Below are 22024 nucleotides of genomic sequence, written 5' to 3' on the forward strand. Positions count from 1 at the left end.
ACACTGGGTTTCTGGCTCTCCTTGTAGAATTTATTCTTTTTTTAATAGAGTTTACAATTGTGCAATGGTGAACAGAGGGTGGACTCTTTAGAGCAAGCATGGGAGGAGACATATTAGGCAAGCTTTTCGAATATTGTGCGTAGCGGAAAGCATAATCGTCATAAACCGAAGTTTTTACGTAAGTAAAAGAACATCTGTAATGTTTTGTAATAGGTATATACTATTGGGAACAGAATGTCAAATGGCCCTCGTCGAGAACACAACTATTATTTACAAAAGACAAACACATTATATAGAATTTTCTTTTCAAACAAATTGGGGTTATAACATAAGGAAGTCTGCTCATAATTCTATTTTAAGTAGAAAAGATGGCATAGAACAATATGAACAGAGTATCAATCGTCAATGCTTCCCCACTTAGAGTAAATCCGGGGAAAGAAATGATTCTCTTACAATTTCACTTGGCGCATTGACAAAACACAAAAAGAAATATTAGTATGTAATAACATGAACAATTGATTTCGAGTGTGCAAAAATAGCTAAGTGTCGTAGAGTGCAAAGAAACTTGTCCGAAATCATTCCCAAGAGCTATATAAAATTTAGAAAAACCCAAGAGTAGATATGAATGGCCTTGTCGTGAAGTGGCCATCAGAAGCTTCCTTCAAGGCTTCACTCATTGTTGGATGTGCATGGCATGTCCTAGCAATATCCTCGCTTTGAAGCTCCATATTGCATGGCCAAGATCGCCTCATGAATGAGTTCCCCAAAGATTAGGAGACATGATGTGAACCCCCAATATCTTGTCGGACTCTTTCTCGATCAGCAATTATTTTCACCAACCCTTTCGCATCATCAATAGCTTTGGCCCCGCTATTTGCCAGAAAGGGAACTTGCCCACACGGTACTCAATGCCAAAAGTCTTCACTGTTCCTCGGTCTTTCCAGCGGATGCCACCTCGGGGTGAGTGTATACAACCCCGTGTACCATGTCGTAATCAACATGACCCTCCTTTCCGCTATAAACTCCACACAAGCAACACCATCCTCTTACGCCTTGTAAGCTAGCATGGGACCGGGAATGACATCACCAATAAGCGTGAGACACGGGGAACATTTGTGGCAAAGCGCCATTCACGGGATACGACCAACATTATCGGTGTTTACACCAATCTTGTCAAGATCAAGCCCGGCTGTGAATGGATTCCTTCCAGCTGAGATAAGGTCGAACAACATCAGCTTCTAGTGTAGTCTGCTCACCACCAGCTGATGGTTCCAAAGTCAGCTTGACACCTTCACCAGAGGAGTCTACTCCAACTAATTGTCTTGAACTGTCTGTTACGGACAACTTATTCATTCACCATTTTTCAATCCTTTTCGAATTGCGTTTGATTGTGTTTAGTTTATGATTTCAGTCACCAATTAGTTTGTATAGAAGCAATCTAGTGTTATATTGTACATCGTCATTTTAGAGAATGGAAAAACACAGTCTAGCTTAGAAACATGTGTTAGGGTTTAGGGACCTATTTCCAGACTCAAACATAAAAAATCACACACTATTCAAGGAGAAACAGATGAGGCAAAGCCACAAAGGTGATAGTTTCAGAAGTTGTTTGCTAATTATGTGATCCAGATCATCCCGATTTGACTGACTTTCTTGACGATCAGCCAAATGATGAACCTAAGTATCTCACTTTCACCTCATGAGTTTGGGAGAATTTTTGCTTCTCTATTTATTCATTCTAATGAATAGCAGCGCCATAAGGACCGAATTTGCTCTCCAGTTATTTATCTCCATTTTCCTGTTGTAATTCTAGCATCATGAGCTCAGAAATAAAGTGGTTCAAATTGTAAATGAGCTGCGGGTTACACAGACTGAACAATCCCAAGGATTCATCTCAAGTATATCATTTTTCATCTTGAACTCCAATCGAGAATGAGGAATAACATTTCTATTTTAAGAGTTGTTCTTTCCTTTTTGTTATCCTAAAAACAGAAAGGTTTATTTATAATAAATGGACAATTACCGTATACTCACTCCATCAAACACTTCTCCCATTCCAATTCAAATCAAACACACTATACAACAAAAATATAAAATGTGGGGAAATAGCAAGAGAAAAGAAATTGAGTACTGGCCCGCCAGTTTTATTCAAAAAGCGGTTGAAAGCGGGTTGGTCGTTAGACTTGGCTTTTCTAGACCATGGCTGACCAGGAGTTCTTCAATCCACTTCTTCATTACTTTGCTTCGGCTCCATTGGTGGGACGCAGGAAAATCGTCATACTGCAAAATATAAGTCACGACCTTTTGTTTCTGGAGGTGGCAAATCTGAAGAGTGCTTCAGAGGTTTCACCTAACCATATGAAGAAGGATAGGACTAAGTACTGTGACAACAAAAAGAAGAGGCGTATGTATCCAAGTAATTATGTTGCATAAAGAAACATTTAAACAGTACAAAAAAAAATAGGACAATGGTCAGGAAGGCTAGTCAATATGGTTTATTTTATGCTAAAGGTTATCTAATAGCCCACAAGTACGTTCATCCTACAGGCTCCTTCAATGTGTAAGGTGAAGTACTACAGCCTTGTCATCAGCAAGGTAAAAGTCTTCCCATCTTCATCACTGAAGAATTTCTTAATTGTGCTCCATAGGAAATGTGTAAAATTACATTTGGTCAATCTTCTATTGGTATATGAATGTACACAAGAATACACATTTTGACTTGTCAACATGTGCATGCGCTTAAATCAACCAGAAAACAAACAGTCAAATAATACTATTAACATTTAAGTGCATATACAAATTCATATATCAATGTCAGATTAACAAAGTGTTGTGTCAACCTGCAAAACTGTTAGTGAAGAAGTTAATCAAGGAAAACTTTCTACATAAGCATAGTATCTCCCTCACAAATATGAACAGGGGCATTTCATGTCAGTTCTTGATTTTAATTACTACAACATATATATACAATAGACACGTAGAAAGTTTATAGATGGAAAGGATATCAGAACTTCACAACATTCAGATAAAATGTATCCCATAAGATCTGACACCCCTAATTAGTCCTGGCCTGTTTGAAACAAAAACAGTTTCGAATACAAATCAATTAGCAAGTAGGAAGAGAAGTAAATACAAAGTGAATATTTGGGTATGTCATTTCTAACAGTGTCCTGTACTCATGCTACCATACAAAAAGAAATTTATAAATTTCAATGCACAAGGTTAGCCGTAGAAGCACTATTTGTGAGATGAGACAACCAAATTCTCATCTCACATAGTAGCTTTTGTAGATCATTTTTGGACCTTATCAATATTTAATTAAAGGCGCTTCATATTATAATTATTTAATTATGACACTAATATTAACAAAAATACTTAATTAAGTTGCAGTATTGATTCGATGAGTGGACAAACGCCCTCCTAAAGACTGGACTATTGTCGCCAGGACCTCCTAAACAATCTCATTTTTGATAATAGCTTTGGTGAACAACATACTTGCCTCGACATCCAGTCCAATTCACTTTCACCAAGTTGGCATCTAATTAGAAATCCCTGCAATTTAAAACTAAATATCAAATGACAAACACAGTAATATAGTTGTAAACATTTGATTGTGAATTACTATGCATAAAGATTTTTTTTTTCAAAATGCAATAGTTTGTTACCTGATAAAGTTCTCTGACTTTACACTTCCATCTCTGCCATATTCATCGTAGTTCTGGTGCACGAGCATATCAACTTTCCTGCCAATTTGATTTCCTTCCATGTAGACCTTGACAAAGAAAGTAGGTTGAGATATTATTGGCGGGCAGTAATCTACTTCTTCATCCCTACAGTGAAAAATAAAGACCAATTAGTACATGAATCCTATCCTTTTGGCGAATTCAAAAACTAAAGAATCAATTAGCATCAACCATAAACCTAACAATAGTTGAATTTATAAAACTTAAAATGGGAACTGTCCACACTCTCGGTTCTATTGCATATATGCACCATAATAAGAAACTAGCTCAGGGAGAATCCAAACAGGGAATTGTCCTACGTGCCACTATGAACTATACAATTTTGTCCTTATACAAATATCTGTGTGTCTTACTACTGTAAGTAGCATGGGTTGTAACTCCCCATGTGCGCTTTAGTAGGTACACCACACAACCTAACAAAATCACTTCTCATCTAGATACTTGTAAGACAGTAGCAACCAGCACAAAACTTGTTTAGCAAGTTCTTCGAAAATTCATGTTTAGCAGGCTCTTTAGAAACCTGACATTCATTTAAGCGAAAAAAGAAAGGAAAATATAGAAAAAGAAAAATCATGACAACATAGATGACCCCAGGAGAGAAACAGTGTACCTTTTCCCTTCACTCTTATAATTTATCAGGTTGTTCTTGATATATCAAATAAAATTTGAAATAGGTAGAGAAATCAATCTGAACAAAACAATGCAGAGTCGCCAAGCTATAAGATTACGCCAAGCACTTCCTCTGTTGGAATTGTCATTATCTTGAAAGCAAAAAAGTTGATACAGATATGATACCCTTTTCTCACCAAAAGACATCATTGATCTCAAACCGTCTAAACTAAAGTGGGTACGATTTTTTTTTGGGTGGAAAGGTAATCGAAAATAGATGACACACAAGCTCTATTCCCGAAAGATAAATAGTTATCTGTTCCAATATCTAAAAACCTCATGTTTAATAGTAAATTAGAGGTTCTAAACTAAGGAGAAACTTGAATTTGAAAGTCTGCAAGGAGTAATGTGGTAATGTAAATGACTTAATTTAATAGAAAAGCAATCCCTTTTTCTCTTTCATACATTTCAAGATAGCCGGTTGCAATGAGCAATGCTAATGCTTTTGTTTACTTCAACAGATGTTGAATAGCAATCTGTTGCACAAAATATTCAAGATCTTCGGTGGATGTTATGAGAATGATGTAACTAATAATGTATGCCAAAAGACCTTATTTACTTCATTCCTTTAACATCCACCAATCTCATCGAGAAATCAATCCACTTTGAGTATTTTGTACCATCAGTTCTACGCTAATGAAAAGAAACAATGAAAATGATATCATTGCGTTGATGAGTAGCTTGCATGCACTTTGAATTTGAAGAGTTAGTCTGCATGTTGAGATGAATTTCGAAAGGCTTACCCCAAGACTTATATCTATGCCAGAATTCGTCATTGATTGAGATTATATTATCTCAAAGCAATATCACTCTGTCCGGCCTTGCCCAATCGCTCTGCCCTCAGTAGGAGTTCAAAAGGTAATAGAAGGAATCAACCCTTGCTACCTATTCCTCAAACAGGAAAAAAATAATTCATAATAGTGACTTTAGTATAAAGGGAGGCCATAAAGTTTATTTTTGACTTCTTTAATTCAGTAAAGCACCAAATATGTAGAAGTAGCATCTCAGCACCAGTTTCTCATCTTTAAATGCTACTGCTAAATATGCTAAACAATCTAGATCGGTTCTGATAGAGCAAATATTTAAATATTATTCTGTTTTATTAAGCTATTTTTAACTTTCAAAAATATTCGACAAATAGGGTGAACTTATTTAGTTCAAGACTTCAAGTTCTAGGCCGCAATTTTATCCAGTTATGATTATATAACCCCATTGTCGTGGACAGCTGCATGTAGAGATGGGACACCAATTCTAGACATGCTAAGAAACTTTAGAATTATTTTTTAGTTTAAACTTATGAAAATGCCTTTGAATAAAATCAATACGCAAGCACGAAACTCTATGCAACTAAAATGAAGTAACTTATTATTCAAAATTAGGCTTTTTCATAAATTAGGTCTCGAGTATAAAGCATGGTAGGAAACCGAACTTAATTGAATCAAATTCAGTACTCACAGCAACAACTCCACAAGTCTAGGGCACACTCCCGCTTCAATAACAGCTTGGATTTTATCGTTTGTACCATCAGAAAGGTAAGATAATGCATAGCACGCATCAGTTAAGACTTCTTCATCATTTGAATGAATCAGACGCTCAAGCACTGGAAGTGCAGGTTTTGTCTGCCATATTGTTTTCGAAAGGAACATAACATCGTTAGTAATCCCAACCTCTTAATAACCCCACAAATAAATAAAATGCAACTCATCACTAACCAGTTCAAATGGAGGTTGTGGTTTGCCTCTGCGAGAAATTGGATAGAGTCCATGTTGCATTTCTCAACAGAGAATTTGGCATGCTCATTCAACTGCGCTAACAGAGGAATTAATGCCCCATGTCCAAGGATAAGGTCCCGACATTTGGGAGAATCACCCGGCAACATTACCAAATGCCCAAACAGCCTACATTTGCCAAATGCCCAAACAAAGATGCTAAGTTTCTACAAAATGCACAACCTCTCGTTTTCGGTTATCAAACACACAACCTGAATAGGAAACCGCTCTCTCACATCATCACTCGAGAACCAAGAAGTTGCACAAAGATAGGAACAGCCCCATGATCAATTACAACCCGGTGTTCTCGACGCGTTCGAATAATATTGGTAAGTGCCCAAGTCAGCCTCAAACCGCTCAAACCCAAAAAAACCCAAAACAACATTATAATCAACACAAATACTACTCAGTACTCAAACACTGTAAAAACAGCATTTAACAAACCTGAAGTTGTGTAAAGTCCTCACTCCTAAGAAACTCCACAAAACGCAGAACCACCCCGATTGAATCACTTCCTCAATTAGCTACTTCGCTCTATACATAAACAATTCACAACACAACACAGTCACAAATTGCACCAAAATAAATAAAAAATAATAACATAACACTTACCAATGGAAAGCAACTTCCGAAACTGCGTAGTCGATTCAAGCTGCAAAGCATTATCATCCATCTACACTCCCGCAACAATCGATGGTAAACTCTCCAACTGCACAATCAATAAAAAAAAAAAAAGAGGGGTCAAATAATTATACAACAATTCTCCGAAACAGTATGTCTTCCTAACGTATTAAGAAACTTAAACAATAATAAGAAATTAATGGACACATATTAAGACTCACCAAAAAAACAAACCCACCCTCACCTTCACTGCTCCTCAACAACCTCTTCGTCTAGCTTTGTTGAGCAATCAGTTGGTTCATTTTTTCTTGTTCGGGTACTCTTACAATATCCGCCTTTTAGTCGCCCATCCTTTTCTCTATTTCTATGCTCGATTAGCCGTCTTGTTGGCCCCTGTATTTTTTTTTTGAGATGGGAGAGGTCTTCTAAGAGATTTTATGTGAGACAAACAAAGGGTAAGCATAGTTCCAGATGTGAGGGAGAATGGAAAAGAAACGGTTCTTATTATCTAATTAGACTTTTTCATTTCTTAATCTCTTATTAAATAACGCAATTATTACTAATTAAATGAGATTAATAGTAATGCGTACAAATGAGAACGGTGTGGATTTGGTTTTCTAATATATTCCCACATGAAAAGACTGATTGGCCCTATTTAAACGTGTTAAGCAATTGTTTTATTTAAGGACAATATCGGTACTGAAAATTTATAAACACATAAAAAAACAAAGTAGTCCTTATTAATAAATAGCTAGGCATCTTATTTTATTATTTATCAAGGGTATTATGCGTCAGAAAAAGTCCCGGATGAATTTAAGAGGCCACGATCATTATAGATATACTAGTAGTAGAGATATGATGAAACCATAAGTTCCATAGGTAATAGAATTAGAACAATCAAGCATATAAAGAGTCATGTGCGGGAGATTTGATTGTATCTATTTACCTAGAATGCTCACAATTAGGGGTGAAGTCGGACGCTTCATTTATAAGACTGTAATATACATAATTGCTATATGATAGGATGATGATATCTCAATCATTTGAGTATGACTCTAAGTTTGTAAGTTTGTATATTGGTATAGTCACATGACTGACACACTGAGGGGATCAAAGTGAGAACACACTATAATTCGCTGTTAAGGTTAGTGTGCAAATCTCACTCTACCAATTAATCCCTAGACTTGAGGAATTGTGAAAATTCATTGTGTCTCAAATTTATTACTTTGAGATGTTAAAAAGTAATGTCTATTCATAGACTAGACTTGACATTTTGGGTAATGAATGTAGGACGTCTTGAATCACGAATTCTAATAAAGGATCCACCACTCTACGAAGTTATGTATTAGGAAATTGTGACATAACTAATTGAGCTCAAACCCGGCCGGTAAAAGAAATAGTTTCTTAATACTCAATTGATGTTAAATGTCAAATTGGGTCAATTAGACATGGGTGTGACAGTGAAGAACAAATTCCCAATGGTCTAATTGTGAATACAAGTAAGGTGGAGGGACTTAGATATAATTAATGGTAAGAAATGACTTTTTTGAAAGTTCCAAAGGCCTTATTGTAAATATGGATTTGTTAATGGACACTTTCCATATTAAAGAGATATATATTAAAAGGGTTTTAATATATCAAGTACAAGTACTTGTATGACAAAGACTTGTCTTCTTAAGATAAGACTTGGAATCCTAAGTGGATCCCACTACACACACTTACGTATTCTCAAAGTTTCTCTATATAACAGAATAACTTTTTGGAGAAGAGACCATTAGTATTTCCAGAAAAAGTATAACTAAAAGTAGGAGAAAAACAAAAGTATTTATTGGTGTGTTGTGTGGTGAATACTACTAAAAGGCTGAAGACTACATGATTTGGATTCAGCTTTGGAAAGTTTCTATTTACTGTCAATCTCCAATTTCGGCGGCTTTGAAGGTATTTTTCTTTTAATTATTTTTTTATCAATACTAGATTAGCATGTTAAAAATATAGGATTAATGTAATCCAACAGGAGGCTGATTGTGCAAAACAATTACTCCTCAAGTGCAAGTTTATAAACTGAAATCAGTTGAGATCCAGAACATTGAAGGTTGTGAAAATGAACTCAAGTTTATTGAAAATTACTGAAGAATGCAACCGTGTTGGAGAAAATGACTATCACCACAACAAATGTGCACTCAGGGAACAGAGAGGAGCTGTCAAAATTCAGCATGAAACTGAATTCTCTACCTAGAGCCTCCTCAACTGCATCAGTTGCATTTCTCCAAAAGAGTTTAACTTGAATGACCTTTCTATTAAATTAGTAGAATTAGAGTTCTGTCCAATTACTTTTTCGTAGTTACGTGTATGTTCATATAATTTAGCTGACACAGAGGAAGGTAGTTGCTTTTGTGGATTTATCTTATGTCGGTGCAAACGTTTGATCTTCACCTGAACAGTCTCTCTTTTGTTTTTTTGTAATCTACTTGTGTTCCTTCTTCAGTTATACTCCTACCTATGAATCTTTTTGCATCTCTAGCTTATGTGGCTTCATCTATAACTTTCTCGTATATTGTCTTCATATTCAGTAACTTTATGCATACTAACATGATCATAATATGTTGTCTTTGTCGTTAGCACTTTGTTTCCGATCAAGTCTTTCATTATGAGATCTATGCAGTGCAACCAAAACTTGAACGACTCCTTAATATTATGAGAAATTGAGATTTCACCAATTGAACGACTATTTCGCACCTAAGGTCGGTAGAATTAGCCATGTGCCCATGTGTGTTTTGTGGCTTCACATGTGACATATTTTTTCTTCCACAAGGTCGATTTCAAGTGGCATATTTGGATGTCAATTGACCTGATGTGGTATCTTTTAGCTTGCAAGAAACCTAGATGATATTCCCATTTAAATATTTGAACTAGAAAACCGTTGTGCGGAGCCCTTAAACTAATTTTCTGATTTATCGTACTGCCCACAAGCATTGAAAAGAGAAATTATGACCGTTTTAAAACGTGAATAGGAAAAATATGACCGTTGGAAACCCCCTCCTCAATTCTTCAGGCGTTTTGTTTCATAACACCTGCTTTCTTCAAATAAATAAGGCATCTCAATCTTCCCACTCAACAAATCTTACTTACAAGCTCTCTTCTCTTTCTCTTGCTCACTTCATTCCTTTTACAACGTCTATTCTTTACTTATTTGAATCTCCTTGTTTCTCACAATGGAACAATTGAAAGAATCGCACGTTATCGAAATTCCAGTCGTAGATTGCGACAATGAACATCAACTGAAAACACTTTCTGCAATTCAAAATCACCCATTAATGGAAATCTCTCAAAGCCCAGGCCATCTCTTACTTTTAAAACTATGGCAAAGAGACGAAAATCTTTATAGTCGTCGTATTTCGTTCCAAGAAACTCGAATGGATAACATTCGATCCGAGATTTTTCAACTGTCTTGTTTTTATTTTTCTTTTTATGGATTTTTATTAACTCTACTCTACACCTCTTCTATACGGGGAAATAGTTGTCGTAATTGGTGGATTCCTTGTTTTGTATCTTTATTTACTTCAATTGTTATGATTTGTTTAGTTCAAATTAAGCTTTGCAGGTATTGGAAGGTGTCGAGACAGTTGACGAGGGAAAGAAGTGATAACCGGTCACTTCTTAGATGTATTCAAGAATTGAGGATGAAAGGGGCTAGTTTTGATCTTTCAAAAGAACCCCAGAATGCCAAAAGGATGAAAAGCTCTAGTGTGGAAATTAAATGGAGGCCTCATACATGGTGTTCTCACTATCTTGTTACAGTTTTTCTTGTTTGTTTTGCAGGAATGGTTGTTCCACTTTGCAAATTTATTCTCTGCGGTTGATTGCTTTCTGGTTTCTCGATCCAGTGCTCTGAGGTAGTAATCCTAAATTCCTAATATTGGTACAATAGAACGGCATTATTCCATCTCATCATCTCACATTTTTATTCGGATGTTTGTACAGTTACTACTACATAGCTCTTACATGGGATGAAACTGTGAGTTGAAAGCTGTTAACTTACTTGTTCTTGTAATCATTGTGTAGTCTTGGACCTGCTTGCGTGGGAGACAAAGCCATCAAGTGAAGGAACTCATTCATTTAAGAATACATTGATGTATCAGAAGATAGAAATAAATTGTACTAGTTTCTTGTACAGCCTAAAATGTTATTACTATCTAGAGACAAGTGAACCACTTTCAATTTTGTTTGTTTTGCCCTCTTAGTAATGGTCAATTGAATTTTGAGGTGTAATACAAAGTATTTGATGAATCTCTGGTTCCATGTAATTAAGTAATTATTATGATCTTTTACCCTCTAACCCCCCCACTGGCCACTCAATGACTCAAGCATAGGATGGATGATACATGGATGAATTTTTCGAGAATCGGTTGTTAACATAACAGGGTACGGAGAGCCATTGATGAGTTTTGTCAAACGGATGAGATCTCTCAAATTGTGAAGTTCAATTTACTGCAAACAAAAAAGTTGACTAAGGAGTAAGGACTCTCGTAGTCTCGTACTGTCCAGTTATGTTAGTGAATCACAGTGACTATTTGCTACCTAAAAGTCGATCACTGAAGTGCAGTACTTAACATAGTCACCATACACGATTGATTTTCCAGCATATGTGGGTGAGTTGGTTGCAGTATTGAATTGCAAATTCTCTTTATGAGCAAAAACATAAGCCCTTATCTGTAGTGCCGGAGCGAGGTCACAGTAATTTGAGCCCATAGCTCGTGTGGTTAATTATCAAATTGAATTGAGGCTCGAGTTGGTTGGTCTTGGCATATTAAATCTCTTTAAAATTGAGGGCATTCCTTCCGCACACCACCATCAGGTGAACAATGCGTGTGGACGTGGTTCACTGTGAACCACGGGGCCCACTTCCAATCCCAGTTTTGAATTTGTCAGAATATCAATACCCAGTTTTGAATTTGTCTGAAAATGATCCAACGGTTGAGACAGAGAGGAGTGAGTCACTTGGCAGAAGAAAACCGTTAAAAAAAAGATCCGGAAGTTATAAATGTCAGAAAAGCAAACACAGAAACAAAACAAGCCCCAGAGAGCTCTTCTTGTCTCAGCTCAAAAAGGAAAGAAAAGAAAAGAAAAATAAAAATGATAAAATGGCTAAAAAAGTTGCGCGCTGGATTCGGGGCCTCGTTTCTTTGGCTTGTTTGCTTGGTTTATTTCACCCAGGTTTGAATTCTCAAAATATATATTTTCCCTTGTTTATTATCAGTTTTGAGTTTTTTTTAATCCCTGAGGATCCCTAACTCAGCTTCAGATTTTGGGAAAAGGAACAACTATAACCTATGCCCGTTCCTCTCCTATGGATTCTGGGTAAATAAACCCTTTCTCACATGTGTCCAATTGATTGAGAGGTATAATGCCTAATTGACAACGTGCTGCTCGCTTTGACCGAAAACAACAGATATATCCTTTATTCACTTGTTTATACAAGGAGTTCGACCCACCCTTTTGTATATTTTAATCTTTCATATGTCTACTCATTGTGGAAGCCTATCTGGATTTCAATCTTGACTGGCACTTCACGTGCAGTGACTTTAGGCAGACATTATTGTTCCTGTTATAAACCAGTTCTCTTATACTATATAAAATTTTCATTCACTTCAAAACTTTGGCTTGAAGAGAAACTGGTCTTGAACGTGCTTACATGCTGTCAGAGCCCTGAGACCATGTCGATACAAGCTTCTTTAAGTGCTCGGTATTTTGGAGTCATTAGCACTTTGTAATTCTATTTTGTGAAGTCTATCTGCTGTTTTTGGATTTTACTCTGGGCTTACGTTTGTTGTACATTCTCTATTATTTTTCTGGTCGCTCATTAATGAATTCTACCTTGTCTTCGTCTTTTGGATGCATTTGTTTACTTTCCCCCTCTGTGAATTTTAACTTAATCCATTGCATGTTCTCCACCTTAATGGTTACGTTTTGGATGTAGGGTTTCAGATCTTTTGTATGGACAGCAGTTTCATACCAGCTCAAGGACAGGCTTAAATTGTCACCATCTGCCTCCCAGCTTCTATTTTCAGTAGTGTTTTTCCCATGGAGTATCAAACCACTTTATGGGTAATGACTTTATCCATTTATAAATCTCTTTCAAAATTGTATTTACTCCAATGAGATTTCCCACATTTATGCTTATCAATTTTATTTGAAGAAGTAGGCATTTCATTGGATGATATAGTCAAAACAGTCACATCACACCCTTCACGATTTGAGCACCGAATAATCACTAAAGTATTTAAAACCATGTTATCACCAAGCTTCCCGACTTTCATATTTTCTGAAAAGGCACTTCTTCCTACACTTTTTAGTTCTTGTTCTACTCACGTGTCACAGCATACTAAAACAGTAAACGTTACTGAACTACTAACCTACTTCTTACTTAGGCAGCTAAGTATCCCTTGAGTTGTACAAACATATAGTTTTATTTTTGGGACCATGTTTCTGATATCATACCTGGCCCTGTTTGAATATTTGGCTAGATGACGACATGACTACAACAGCATTTCCAATAAATTGGTAGTATAAACAGCTGCGTCAAGTACGGAAAGCGTAACAGTAAAACACTATTACTTATGTTTCAAAACCACTGTAATATTATTATTTTTCCTGTTCCACTCATTGTTAATGCCGTGTTGTACTTGTTTCTTATTCATTTTTGAAATTAAAGTAATTCTATATTCCAACAGCTTATTTTGTAAGAAATACAACACATCTTAACAATCTAAGTGTATGTGCATTGCTATCAACCCTTACAAACATGACACATGTAGTTTTACTTTTTGTATTTTTTCAATTTTTTCTTTTAATCTTTATGTGTGTCAGACATTTAATGTGGCTCCTTTTGTATGTAGGCATGTGGGTCCAATAGGGAAGCACCACATGCCCACAATTTTTAAGTCTTAACCATAGTTAAAAGGAATTTCAGCTTTAATAGGAAAGTAAATTATGTTCTTATGTTTATACTTTATAGAGAAGAACAAAGAAGGATAGAGAAGATATGAAACCTTCGTCCCTTTCCCTTCCATATTCTTAAAAAAAGTAACTCTCACTTCCTAAGAAATTTGGACATGATTGATTGATCCTCAACACATTTTGGACATAATCATCACCACAATTAGTGTTAATATCATGAATGACAATCACTAAAGAGAGGTACACAGGATCAGACGTGTTCTTTCCCACCTTTTGGAGAAGTCCTCTAATTTTGATGTAGCTCACATTTACTCCCTCTCTAAGCCTTTTCTTATTCTCACAATTGTGGACTTTTTATTTTTATATTTTTACATTTATTTCTTTTTAAAAGGAGGGCATCAAGCATGGGAAAAGAAGGCAAGTGAGCAAATAATGCAGGAAATGTGAACAAATTTTTGATTTCCTTTATTTTCTTCTCTTAAATGCCTAAAATCTGGCAATGACAATCTTACTTTCCTATTAAAGCTGAAACTCTCTTTAACCATGGTTAAATAAGTGTGGACATGTGGCGGTACCCTATTTGGTTCCACATACCAAGATATAAAAAGAGCCACATACTAAACTTTCTGGTGTGTGTGTGTGTGTGTGTGTTGGGGGTGGGGGAGAGGGGGTTGTTGTGTTGCGTTGTGCACTTGTTTCTGAAAAGAATCAATAAACGTATTTCAACTGAAAAGAAGAATGAAATTGTGAGTTAGTGTTATTGCGACTCAACAACTAATAGTACATAAATTTACAAGAAGTTTAATGTTTATAGTTATTGGTATATGTTTATGTTTATTAGTATTGATTCCTGTTTGACCTGAATGCTTCTGTATATAGAATTTTGTCAGATTGCATTCCTATCAAAGGGAAGAAAAGGATTCCCTACTTGGTTATTTCAACTGTGCTTTCTCTTTTTCCGTGGCTCATTCTTGGATTAAAGGCATCTCTACGAAGTTCACATGGACCCCTCATGATCTTCTTAACAGCTCAAAATTTAGGCTCAGCCATGGCAGATGTTGTCATTGATGCTATGATTGCCGAGGCAGCTCGGTCAGAGCGGTAAGATCCTTTGTGCTATCTTTTCATACTTTACATCTGTTTTAGTTACTAAGGGAGTTCACTATGGGGATAGTCTGGAAGAACATGCAATGGATGGGTCTCATTTTGGAGGCTTGTGGACATCCTTGACTGCAGTGAACATGTCTTATAAACTATCAGATCTGAATGTAGTATATACCACAACTCAAAACTATAGTAGGGAGGGGTGGGGAAGAGTTGAGGATAGTAGACTTTGGAACAGTTATATTTTTCTGCTGTCTCTATTCAAGTCTCCCTGTGCTTCAACTGTTTTTCCTGTCCTTGCAAAGTTTCAAGTCTGCACGTGGTTAACAGTTTTTTGTGTACATATTGGAAGAAACTAATAATTTGTAATTGGTTTGTTACAATTGAGCAGCGCAGCATTTGCGGGAGATCTGCAGTCATTGTCTTGGTCCGCAATGGCCTTGGGAGGAATATGCGGGAGTTTATTAGGCGGATATGCTTTATCCAATTTACAGATAGATACAATTTTTCTTCTTTTCTCTGTCCTTCCATCCATACAACTTTTGTCTTGCGGTTTGGTTGAGGAAGATTATGTAGGCAGCAAAGTTCAGCTGGAGCTTGCCAACTCAAATTCCCATCAGGAGAATGGAAGCGGTAGTATATCAGATACAGAGCTAAACATAGCTATAGATTCTAAAGCCACTTTAAGGAGAAAGAGGGGCAATAAGAACAACAAAACAAGACAAGACAAGACAACTAAATTTGAGGAAAAAGATGGCTTGCTGGGTGTACAATTGTTCCAATCTATCAAATCAGCAACCTACAGTTTGTGCCGAGCATTCAAGCAGCCGATTATCCTGAGGTATGACTCATAAATTATTTAAAGAAATCTTTGACCTCTATAGGTAGACCTCATGCATGTCCAGCGCTTGCATGTTGATGTAAACTCGGTGTATCTACTACAGTTTGGGCTTCCATTTAATGGTCTTGCAACTTAGGAACCTAAGTAACATTGACAATGGTGCTTGTGTGGGTGTCTGACATGAGTACTAATTGAATGACACAGCATTCTGAAAGCACTTAGGGCACACGATTGTATTAGTACTGTGTCCAGACTAGCTGAATCCTGCTCTAATTAATCGATTTTAACATGTCATTTACTTTGTCTTCAAGACCAGTTTATCATAGCTACTTATAAAATCAATGCCAAATAGTAATCGAGTTCATCTATAACCATGACTTCAACACATAATCTCACTTTTCTTTCCTGTTTTTCTCCCGAAATTGTCTGCATTGGCAATTCAGCGTTTGTCCATGTATCCAACACAATTGTCCGTCTCTAACACTTGTTTTTTGTAATATGAACTATCGAGAGTTTTTCTATGATAGTCAATGTTAGGTAACTGATACCATCAATGTGTCTCTTATTTGAAGCACTATATTGGTGAGTGTCCTGAAGGTTAATCTAATGGATGATTGGAATGACCTGATTTGTTCAAGTTCTAGCTTGGACCCCAAGGGAACTCACCACTCTGCATTTACTTAAGCATCCAACTCTACCTACCCACCATTATGTACTAATGCTTATATTTCACTTGGTTATTTTTTTTCCATTTATTTTCTAATAAGTAATAACTAATTCTTTACATATTTTCTTTGGGAAGGGCAGACCAATGGCATGGTTTTTCTTAGCACAAGTTACTTTCCCGAATCTCTCAACAGTCATGTTTTATTACCATACCGAGTTTTTGGACTTAGACCCATCGTTTCTGGGGACTTCTCGTGTTGTTGGATGGTTGGGTCTCATGATTGGAACCTTCATCTACAATCGATACTTGAAGCGCATGAGGTTGAGAAGAATTCTTGTGTAAGTATTGACATACAAGACTTTTGAATTTTTATTTTAGTAATATTGTTTGATATAGACGAGATTTATGCTTTTTGGTCATTAATCTGTATTAACAATATTAACATGTTCCTTTTTCTTGTTAATGCAGGTGGGCTCAATTAGGTCTGGCTACCTTGAGCCTCCTAGATTTTGCTTTGGTCCATCGATTAAATGTTGCATTTGACATATCAGATAAGCTTATGGTGCTATGCGGATCTGCTCTTGCTGATGCTATCAATCAATTAAAGTATGCCACTATGCCTCTCCCCACCTTTTTTTTTATCAGCAAATGTCCTCCCTTCTTCCTTATTAGCATGTATAGTACTTGGAGTAGCTTTCTTTATAAAGTACATCCCTGTGTTGACCATGCCAGAACGTGCCATGTGTCACCATTGTTTGATTCTGACAGCTCTGATTTTACAAGGAAATATGAATATTTGAATATTTCACTGGAAATGTCAGAACTACAAAATCACAGAATTCATGTTTCACTTTGAATCACAGTGCAAACCACTGGAATGATGGATGCTGTCATGTGGCGGCTTGCATTTTAAAGTTGCTTAATGTAGCGTTAATGCCCCAGAATCCCCAAAATTCCTGCCATGTGGTGCAAATCCCCTACAAGCCCATTCCATGGGCTGCCTATAGTAGCAACTAATTGCCACCACTATAAAAGCGGAAACTCTACCACACTGTTGCAACAACCATTACGACGTCAAAACCACCATCACTATCACTCTTTGGTTCAATTTTTCTCATTTGTTTTTCCTCTTTTCCCTTTCTTCTTCCTCTACTTTTTTCTTCTTTCTCCTCCCACATTTTGTTTTTAAACTCGCAGTGTGAAACAAAACTCCCTCATCTTGCCATTTCTGCTCTGTTTTGTCAGCAAGTTCCCGTCGAGTTTTCTTCCTTTTGACGGTAGGTTCCTTAAGAGCTTTGTTTAGTTTGACGTCAGATTTCTACCGAGTTACTCAACGGAAGGAAGCTGTCAAACACAACAAAATTTGATAGGAAACTGCCTTGAACAAAAGAAAACCTGGCAGGAACCTGTTGTCGTTCTGCCTTCGATAAAAGCAAGAGAGGAGGTGGATGAAGAAGACAAAAGTAATTGGAAAAACAAATATGAAAATGGAAGAAAGGAAACAAAGAAATAAGAAGAGAGGAAAAAAAATATGAGAAAAAAGAAAGTAGAGAGAAAAAAAGGAAGAAAAGATTGGTGGTGGTGGTGGTAGTGCAGGGATATTGGTGTTCTCTTCCCTATCATTGTTACGTCATCATGGTAGTGAAAAGCATGCGTCGTGGTGGTCGTTGTAAATGAAAATAGAGAAGGTGGGGAGTACCATGCAGTTTTTAAATTTTTTATAGAGGCGCCTTTACCCAGAAAAGTCGTGCAAGGGGTGCAAAACCCACTTTTTGTGGGGTGTCTATACACCCCTCTCCCCCCCCTAGAGAAACGCTAGCGCTCAACTCCTTGAAGGCAGAACCCTCATACCCCGCTAGAGACAAAAAACTGAACTTATTGGCACTGGCGCTTTTTGCTTCCTATTGTGGCCTTTTCTATAAGAGATGTATGTTGGCTATATTCTTTTGTATCTCCCCAGCTTACTTTTCTCTTAAACACCAGATACTCTTGACCAAACACCACCATATCTGTTTGCCATTTTAATTTGTTTGCTTTTTTCCCTTCTAGTTTAACCAGATGAACTCAAGAACCTAACCTTCTCCATATTCCTACATAAATCACTTGAAAAAAGACAAGATTTAATGAAAACTTTTCTTCTCATTTAAACTGGTCTCTACTTTAAATACAATTCAATGCACATAAACAAAAAGAGAAACAAAACAAAGAAAAAAGAAAGGATATTAAGCTCTGGTTTTCCAGAAATCTTCACCATGCCAACTTTTCAGCTCTGGAAATCGTAATTGAAAATACAGAATTGAAAATAAATTAATTATACAGTCTAAGGGATGGATTTATCTGTAAATAGTCCTTTTCCCTTTTTATTTTCTCTGTGTAATCTTCTTTGCCAATGCAACCATTTGGTGGAGTTGGGGGGAAGCAATTTTAATGGGTTCAGCAAACAAATCAACACGCTGCGTCCTCAACAACAAATGGAACTTGAAAACTTGAAAGTATAAATTTCTGAAGCAAGAAAGTGATATGGTTCTCTGGGTGTTTGAATTACAAAATCTGAACGAATTTTCTTGTGCAACAATAAAATTGAGTAGTAGTAGAAGGAAATTGAAGAACTACAACTTTCCAGGTTTAGGTTTTTACATGAAGTCTTAGAACTGTGCTTTGTTGCTTTCTGAAGTTCTAAGTAGAGAAGATCCTGCTGTAAAGGTCATCCTGTTGTGTTTGCTCATCTCTAATGGGGTAGGAGGATTCTACTCCTTTATTGGGGGTAGGACGCTAGGTATCATATCAATAGTTGATCATGTAGAATGAGATATCCGACAAGGAGACAAATACACAAAACGAAGAGTATATCTAGCGTATTGGATTCTAAGTGGTCTTTTACTTTTTACTGAGTAAGGCTTCGTTTTTGGAGCCTTGCCTTGGGCCCACAAAAACTTAGGGATGGCGTTGGCAGGTGCCAACTAGTTTTGTTGGTAAAAACTTTGGGTGATGATACTAGAGGTCTGCTGGGGTTTGAACTCAGTCATCATTATTGAGTTACCGAGCTCATTTAAAACAGGCATGCCAATAAAAAACAAACGAAGAAAACAAAAAGAAAAGAAAAGAAAAGAAAAGGTATATCTTAAGTATACAGAAAGGGTCGACCAATGGGAAACACCTGTTTCCCTCCAGATCTACAAATACATGAACAAATAAGAAAACTAAAGAAACAAAGAAAATCATCCCACAAAACACGTCCCAAACATAACACGAAAGATTCCCATTTACACACAAAGTACTCAACGGATTCATGCACCTTAGACCAAAAAACTAGAAAGGTTTTAATGACCATAATTACCTCCTTGAATGTGTCCATTCATAATCCTCACAAAATGGCAAAAGGTACCATACTCAAACTGTCCCCTTTAGTGAGTGAACATTCATATTCGAAGAGGCAAGAATCATTTTCACTGAATTTGGACACACCCAATGGACCCCTGACATCAAAAGAGAAGAGCACTCCTTATCTATCAAGTGAAAGGACAAAAAAGACCTTTCTTGCCACCTAAATTGATTTGAGTCAATGCCAGTTTTTTCAATAATCAAGAGACTAATATTGGCTTTTACATTCATAATTAGCCTTATAGTGTATATCTGATATCTTGTTTGAGGATATTTCTCCTGACATAGAAAAAGTATTCAGTTCCAGTAACTTTTATCATTTCTTTGGTTTATGGTTATGCTTTTTTCCTTCACAGACTGTTGGTAGCTAATTGAAAAAGGAAATGCTTTTGTTATATCAATTCTGATTTCGTGCAGGCAAGTTACTTTTCATTTTCATATTGCAGGTTTATGCCATTCCTGATCCTATCTGGACAGCTTTGTCCCCCTGGGATTGAAGGGACACTTTTTGCTCTCTTCATGTCTATAAACAATCTTGGTTCCACATTGGGGTCATTTGTCGGTGCAGGTGTGTCTTCAACGTTGAACATATCCTCAGGCTCATTCGATAACCTTCAACTTGGTATTGCTGCTCAAATCATATGCACCGTCATCCCAATTGTTTTCCTATTTTTGATTCCAAAGGAAGCCACAGGGATATCAGCCTAACTTTTAACTTGGGGAATTTTTGACATGCCTTCCTTTCTTTGGAGAGTTTATAGTCCCCGTAAGTACCATATCAGATTGATTGTCCAATTTGAAGTTCAGAATTCCATCTTGTTTCTAATGACATGCTTTCACATATAGAGAAACTAATTCTTCTGGAAGAGAATCCACCCTCAGCATTAACACCTTGTTTTGGGACATTGCTCAATCAGTTTTGTTTATGGATTTCTTTTACAGAACTAAAGACATCGTAGAGAGGAAAGTTATAGAGGATTTTGTATTCAATCTTTCTCATTGCTTGCTTCCTTTGTAGTCCACACTCCACACCCTTAAGGTCGGATAAGCCAAAGTTCAATTCTTTTATAGAAAAACAAGCAATATAGATATAGTTTTGTAGTTGTTTTGAACGTAGCAGAGTTGTACTACGCAACTGATTTAAAGGCTTATAACCATTCGAAATTCAAAATGGGATTTTGGTAGTATTATAGTCTTTTGGTGGTCGAACTGTTCTTTCAGGATTTTCCGAAGTACTTGTGGCCCCAGCCCATTAGCCCCTCATTGAGGTGGTGGCGAGGAAGGATTATAGCTTTCTACGATCCTTGAGTAGACTTGAGATCTTGCAACTGCACAACTTTAAAGGACCCGCAAAATAAATAAAGGGTGGAGTAGAAACCATCTTCTTGAGATGTATTCAACTACTCATATAAGAACACTACTAATATGGTGCGATACAGGATGGTGCATATGCAAACATGGGGTGATTATCGAGGTATTCAAATATAGTAAAGCCTAAGCCTTAGAGCATCTCTAGGTAGTGGTAGCATATTCTTCATATTTGAAGAAAAAGTTTGAAGAAACTGGTCGCAAATTTCGACCAACTATAGGTGGTCGCAAATTTCGCCCACAAAATTCATTGTATGGGCCACCATACGCGCCATTAGTACTGGCGCGCGACAGTACTAGTGCCGTGTGCCATTAGACTGTCGCGCGCCAGTACTAATGGCGTGCTATCGAATACAAAGTCCAGAATTTCAAGAAATTGTTTCATTCTCACCCAACACTCCAAAACTATCTCCACAACTTTGGTTTTTTCTTCATCATTGCAAAAAACTAGCCAACATACTGACGTTGCTGAATCAACCCAACAATCCTGTTATTTTGATACACTTGATAAAGAGAAGTACCAAATTTGCACCTCAAGAAAACACCTTGCGTTGTCATACAAATATATGAACAAAAGGTGTCCTAAAGCACCACATTATCAAGGTTATGCTCATACATATGAAGAAGTAAGATTTTTGAAATGCATGTATGATATATGTCCTGGTATGTAATATATATATGGAGACAGTTTGTTGATATGCACGTGTTGTGGCGAGGATGATCATTGGTATAGGTATTGCCTTTATGCACAGGTATCATGCCCAAATGGTTGTGATGGTGTTAGAGAGCTGAAAAAGTTTGCAAACCTTGAAGGAAAAGGTCTTGATCTATTGAAGTGTTTAGTGTGTGGAAAATGTGAGTGGTTAGGTGCTGTAATGGAAAAAGTTAAAAGTGGTTAGAGTAT

General features: G+C 36.7%; 2 protein-coding genes across 3 annotated transcripts; both read left to right on the forward strand.

Annotated features, from left to right (window-relative positions):
• Positions 1-9890: 9890 nt before the first annotated feature.
• On the forward strand, positions 9891-11089 carry LOC147504198 (RNA polymerase II elongation factor). 2 transcript variants are annotated; one of them, XM_086557241.1, is made up of 2 exons: positions 9891-10695; positions 10865-11089. In XM_086557241.1, the coding sequence occupies exon 1, from the start codon at positions 10015-10017 to the stop codon at positions 10660-10662; it is 648 nt and encodes a 215-aa protein (XP_086413367.1). In that variant the 5' UTR covers positions 9891-10014; the 3' UTR covers positions 10663-10695; positions 10865-11089. The 2 variants fall into 2 exon arrangements, with proteins under 2 accessions (XP_086413367.1, XP_086413368.1); XM_086557242.1 differs by having other exon boundaries at positions 10784-11022.
• A 667-nt stretch (positions 11090-11756) lies between these two features.
• Positions 11757-20939, forward strand: LOC147504199 (Major facilitator superfamily protein). Its single transcript, XM_086557240.1, has 7 exons — positions 11757-12016; positions 12780-12907; positions 14639-14860; positions 15255-15704; positions 16512-16709; positions 16840-16977; positions 20199-20939. The coding sequence occupies exons 1-7, from the start codon at positions 11936-11938 to the stop codon at positions 20458-20460; spliced, it is 1479 nt and encodes a 492-aa protein (XP_086413366.1). The 5' UTR covers positions 11757-11935; the 3' UTR covers positions 20461-20939.
• The last annotated feature ends 1085 nt before the right edge of the window (positions 20940-22024 follow it).

The sequence above is a fragment of the Coptis chinensis genome, chromosome 4 (assembly GCF_015680905.1).
Source record: "Coptis chinensis isolate HL-2020 chromosome 4, ASM1568090v1, whole genome shotgun sequence".
In the NCBI taxonomy this organism is placed as follows: domain Eukaryota; kingdom Viridiplantae; phylum Streptophyta; class Magnoliopsida; order Ranunculales; family Ranunculaceae; genus Coptis; species Coptis chinensis.

What these genes read in the sequence shown, in the direction of transcription:
- LOC147504198 (XM_086557241.1), top strand. Translation starts at nt 10,015, where the DNA reads ATGGAACAATTGAAAGAATCGCACGTTATCGAAATTCCAGTCGTAGAT.
- LOC147504199 (XM_086557240.1), top strand. Translation starts at nt 11,936, where the DNA reads ATGATAAAATGGCTAAAAAAGTTGCGCGCTGGATTCGGGGCCTCGTTT. An exon ending in GAGGCAGCTCGGTCAGAGCG is followed by an intron (nt 14,861 to 15,254) that starts GTAAGATCCTTT and finishes ACAATTGAGCAG; the next exon opens with CGCAGCATTTGCGGGAGATC. An exon ending in GATGCTATCAATCAATTAAA is followed by an intron (nt 16,978 to 20,198) that starts GTATGCCACTAT and finishes TTCATATTGCAG; the next exon opens with GTTTATGCCATTCCTGATCC.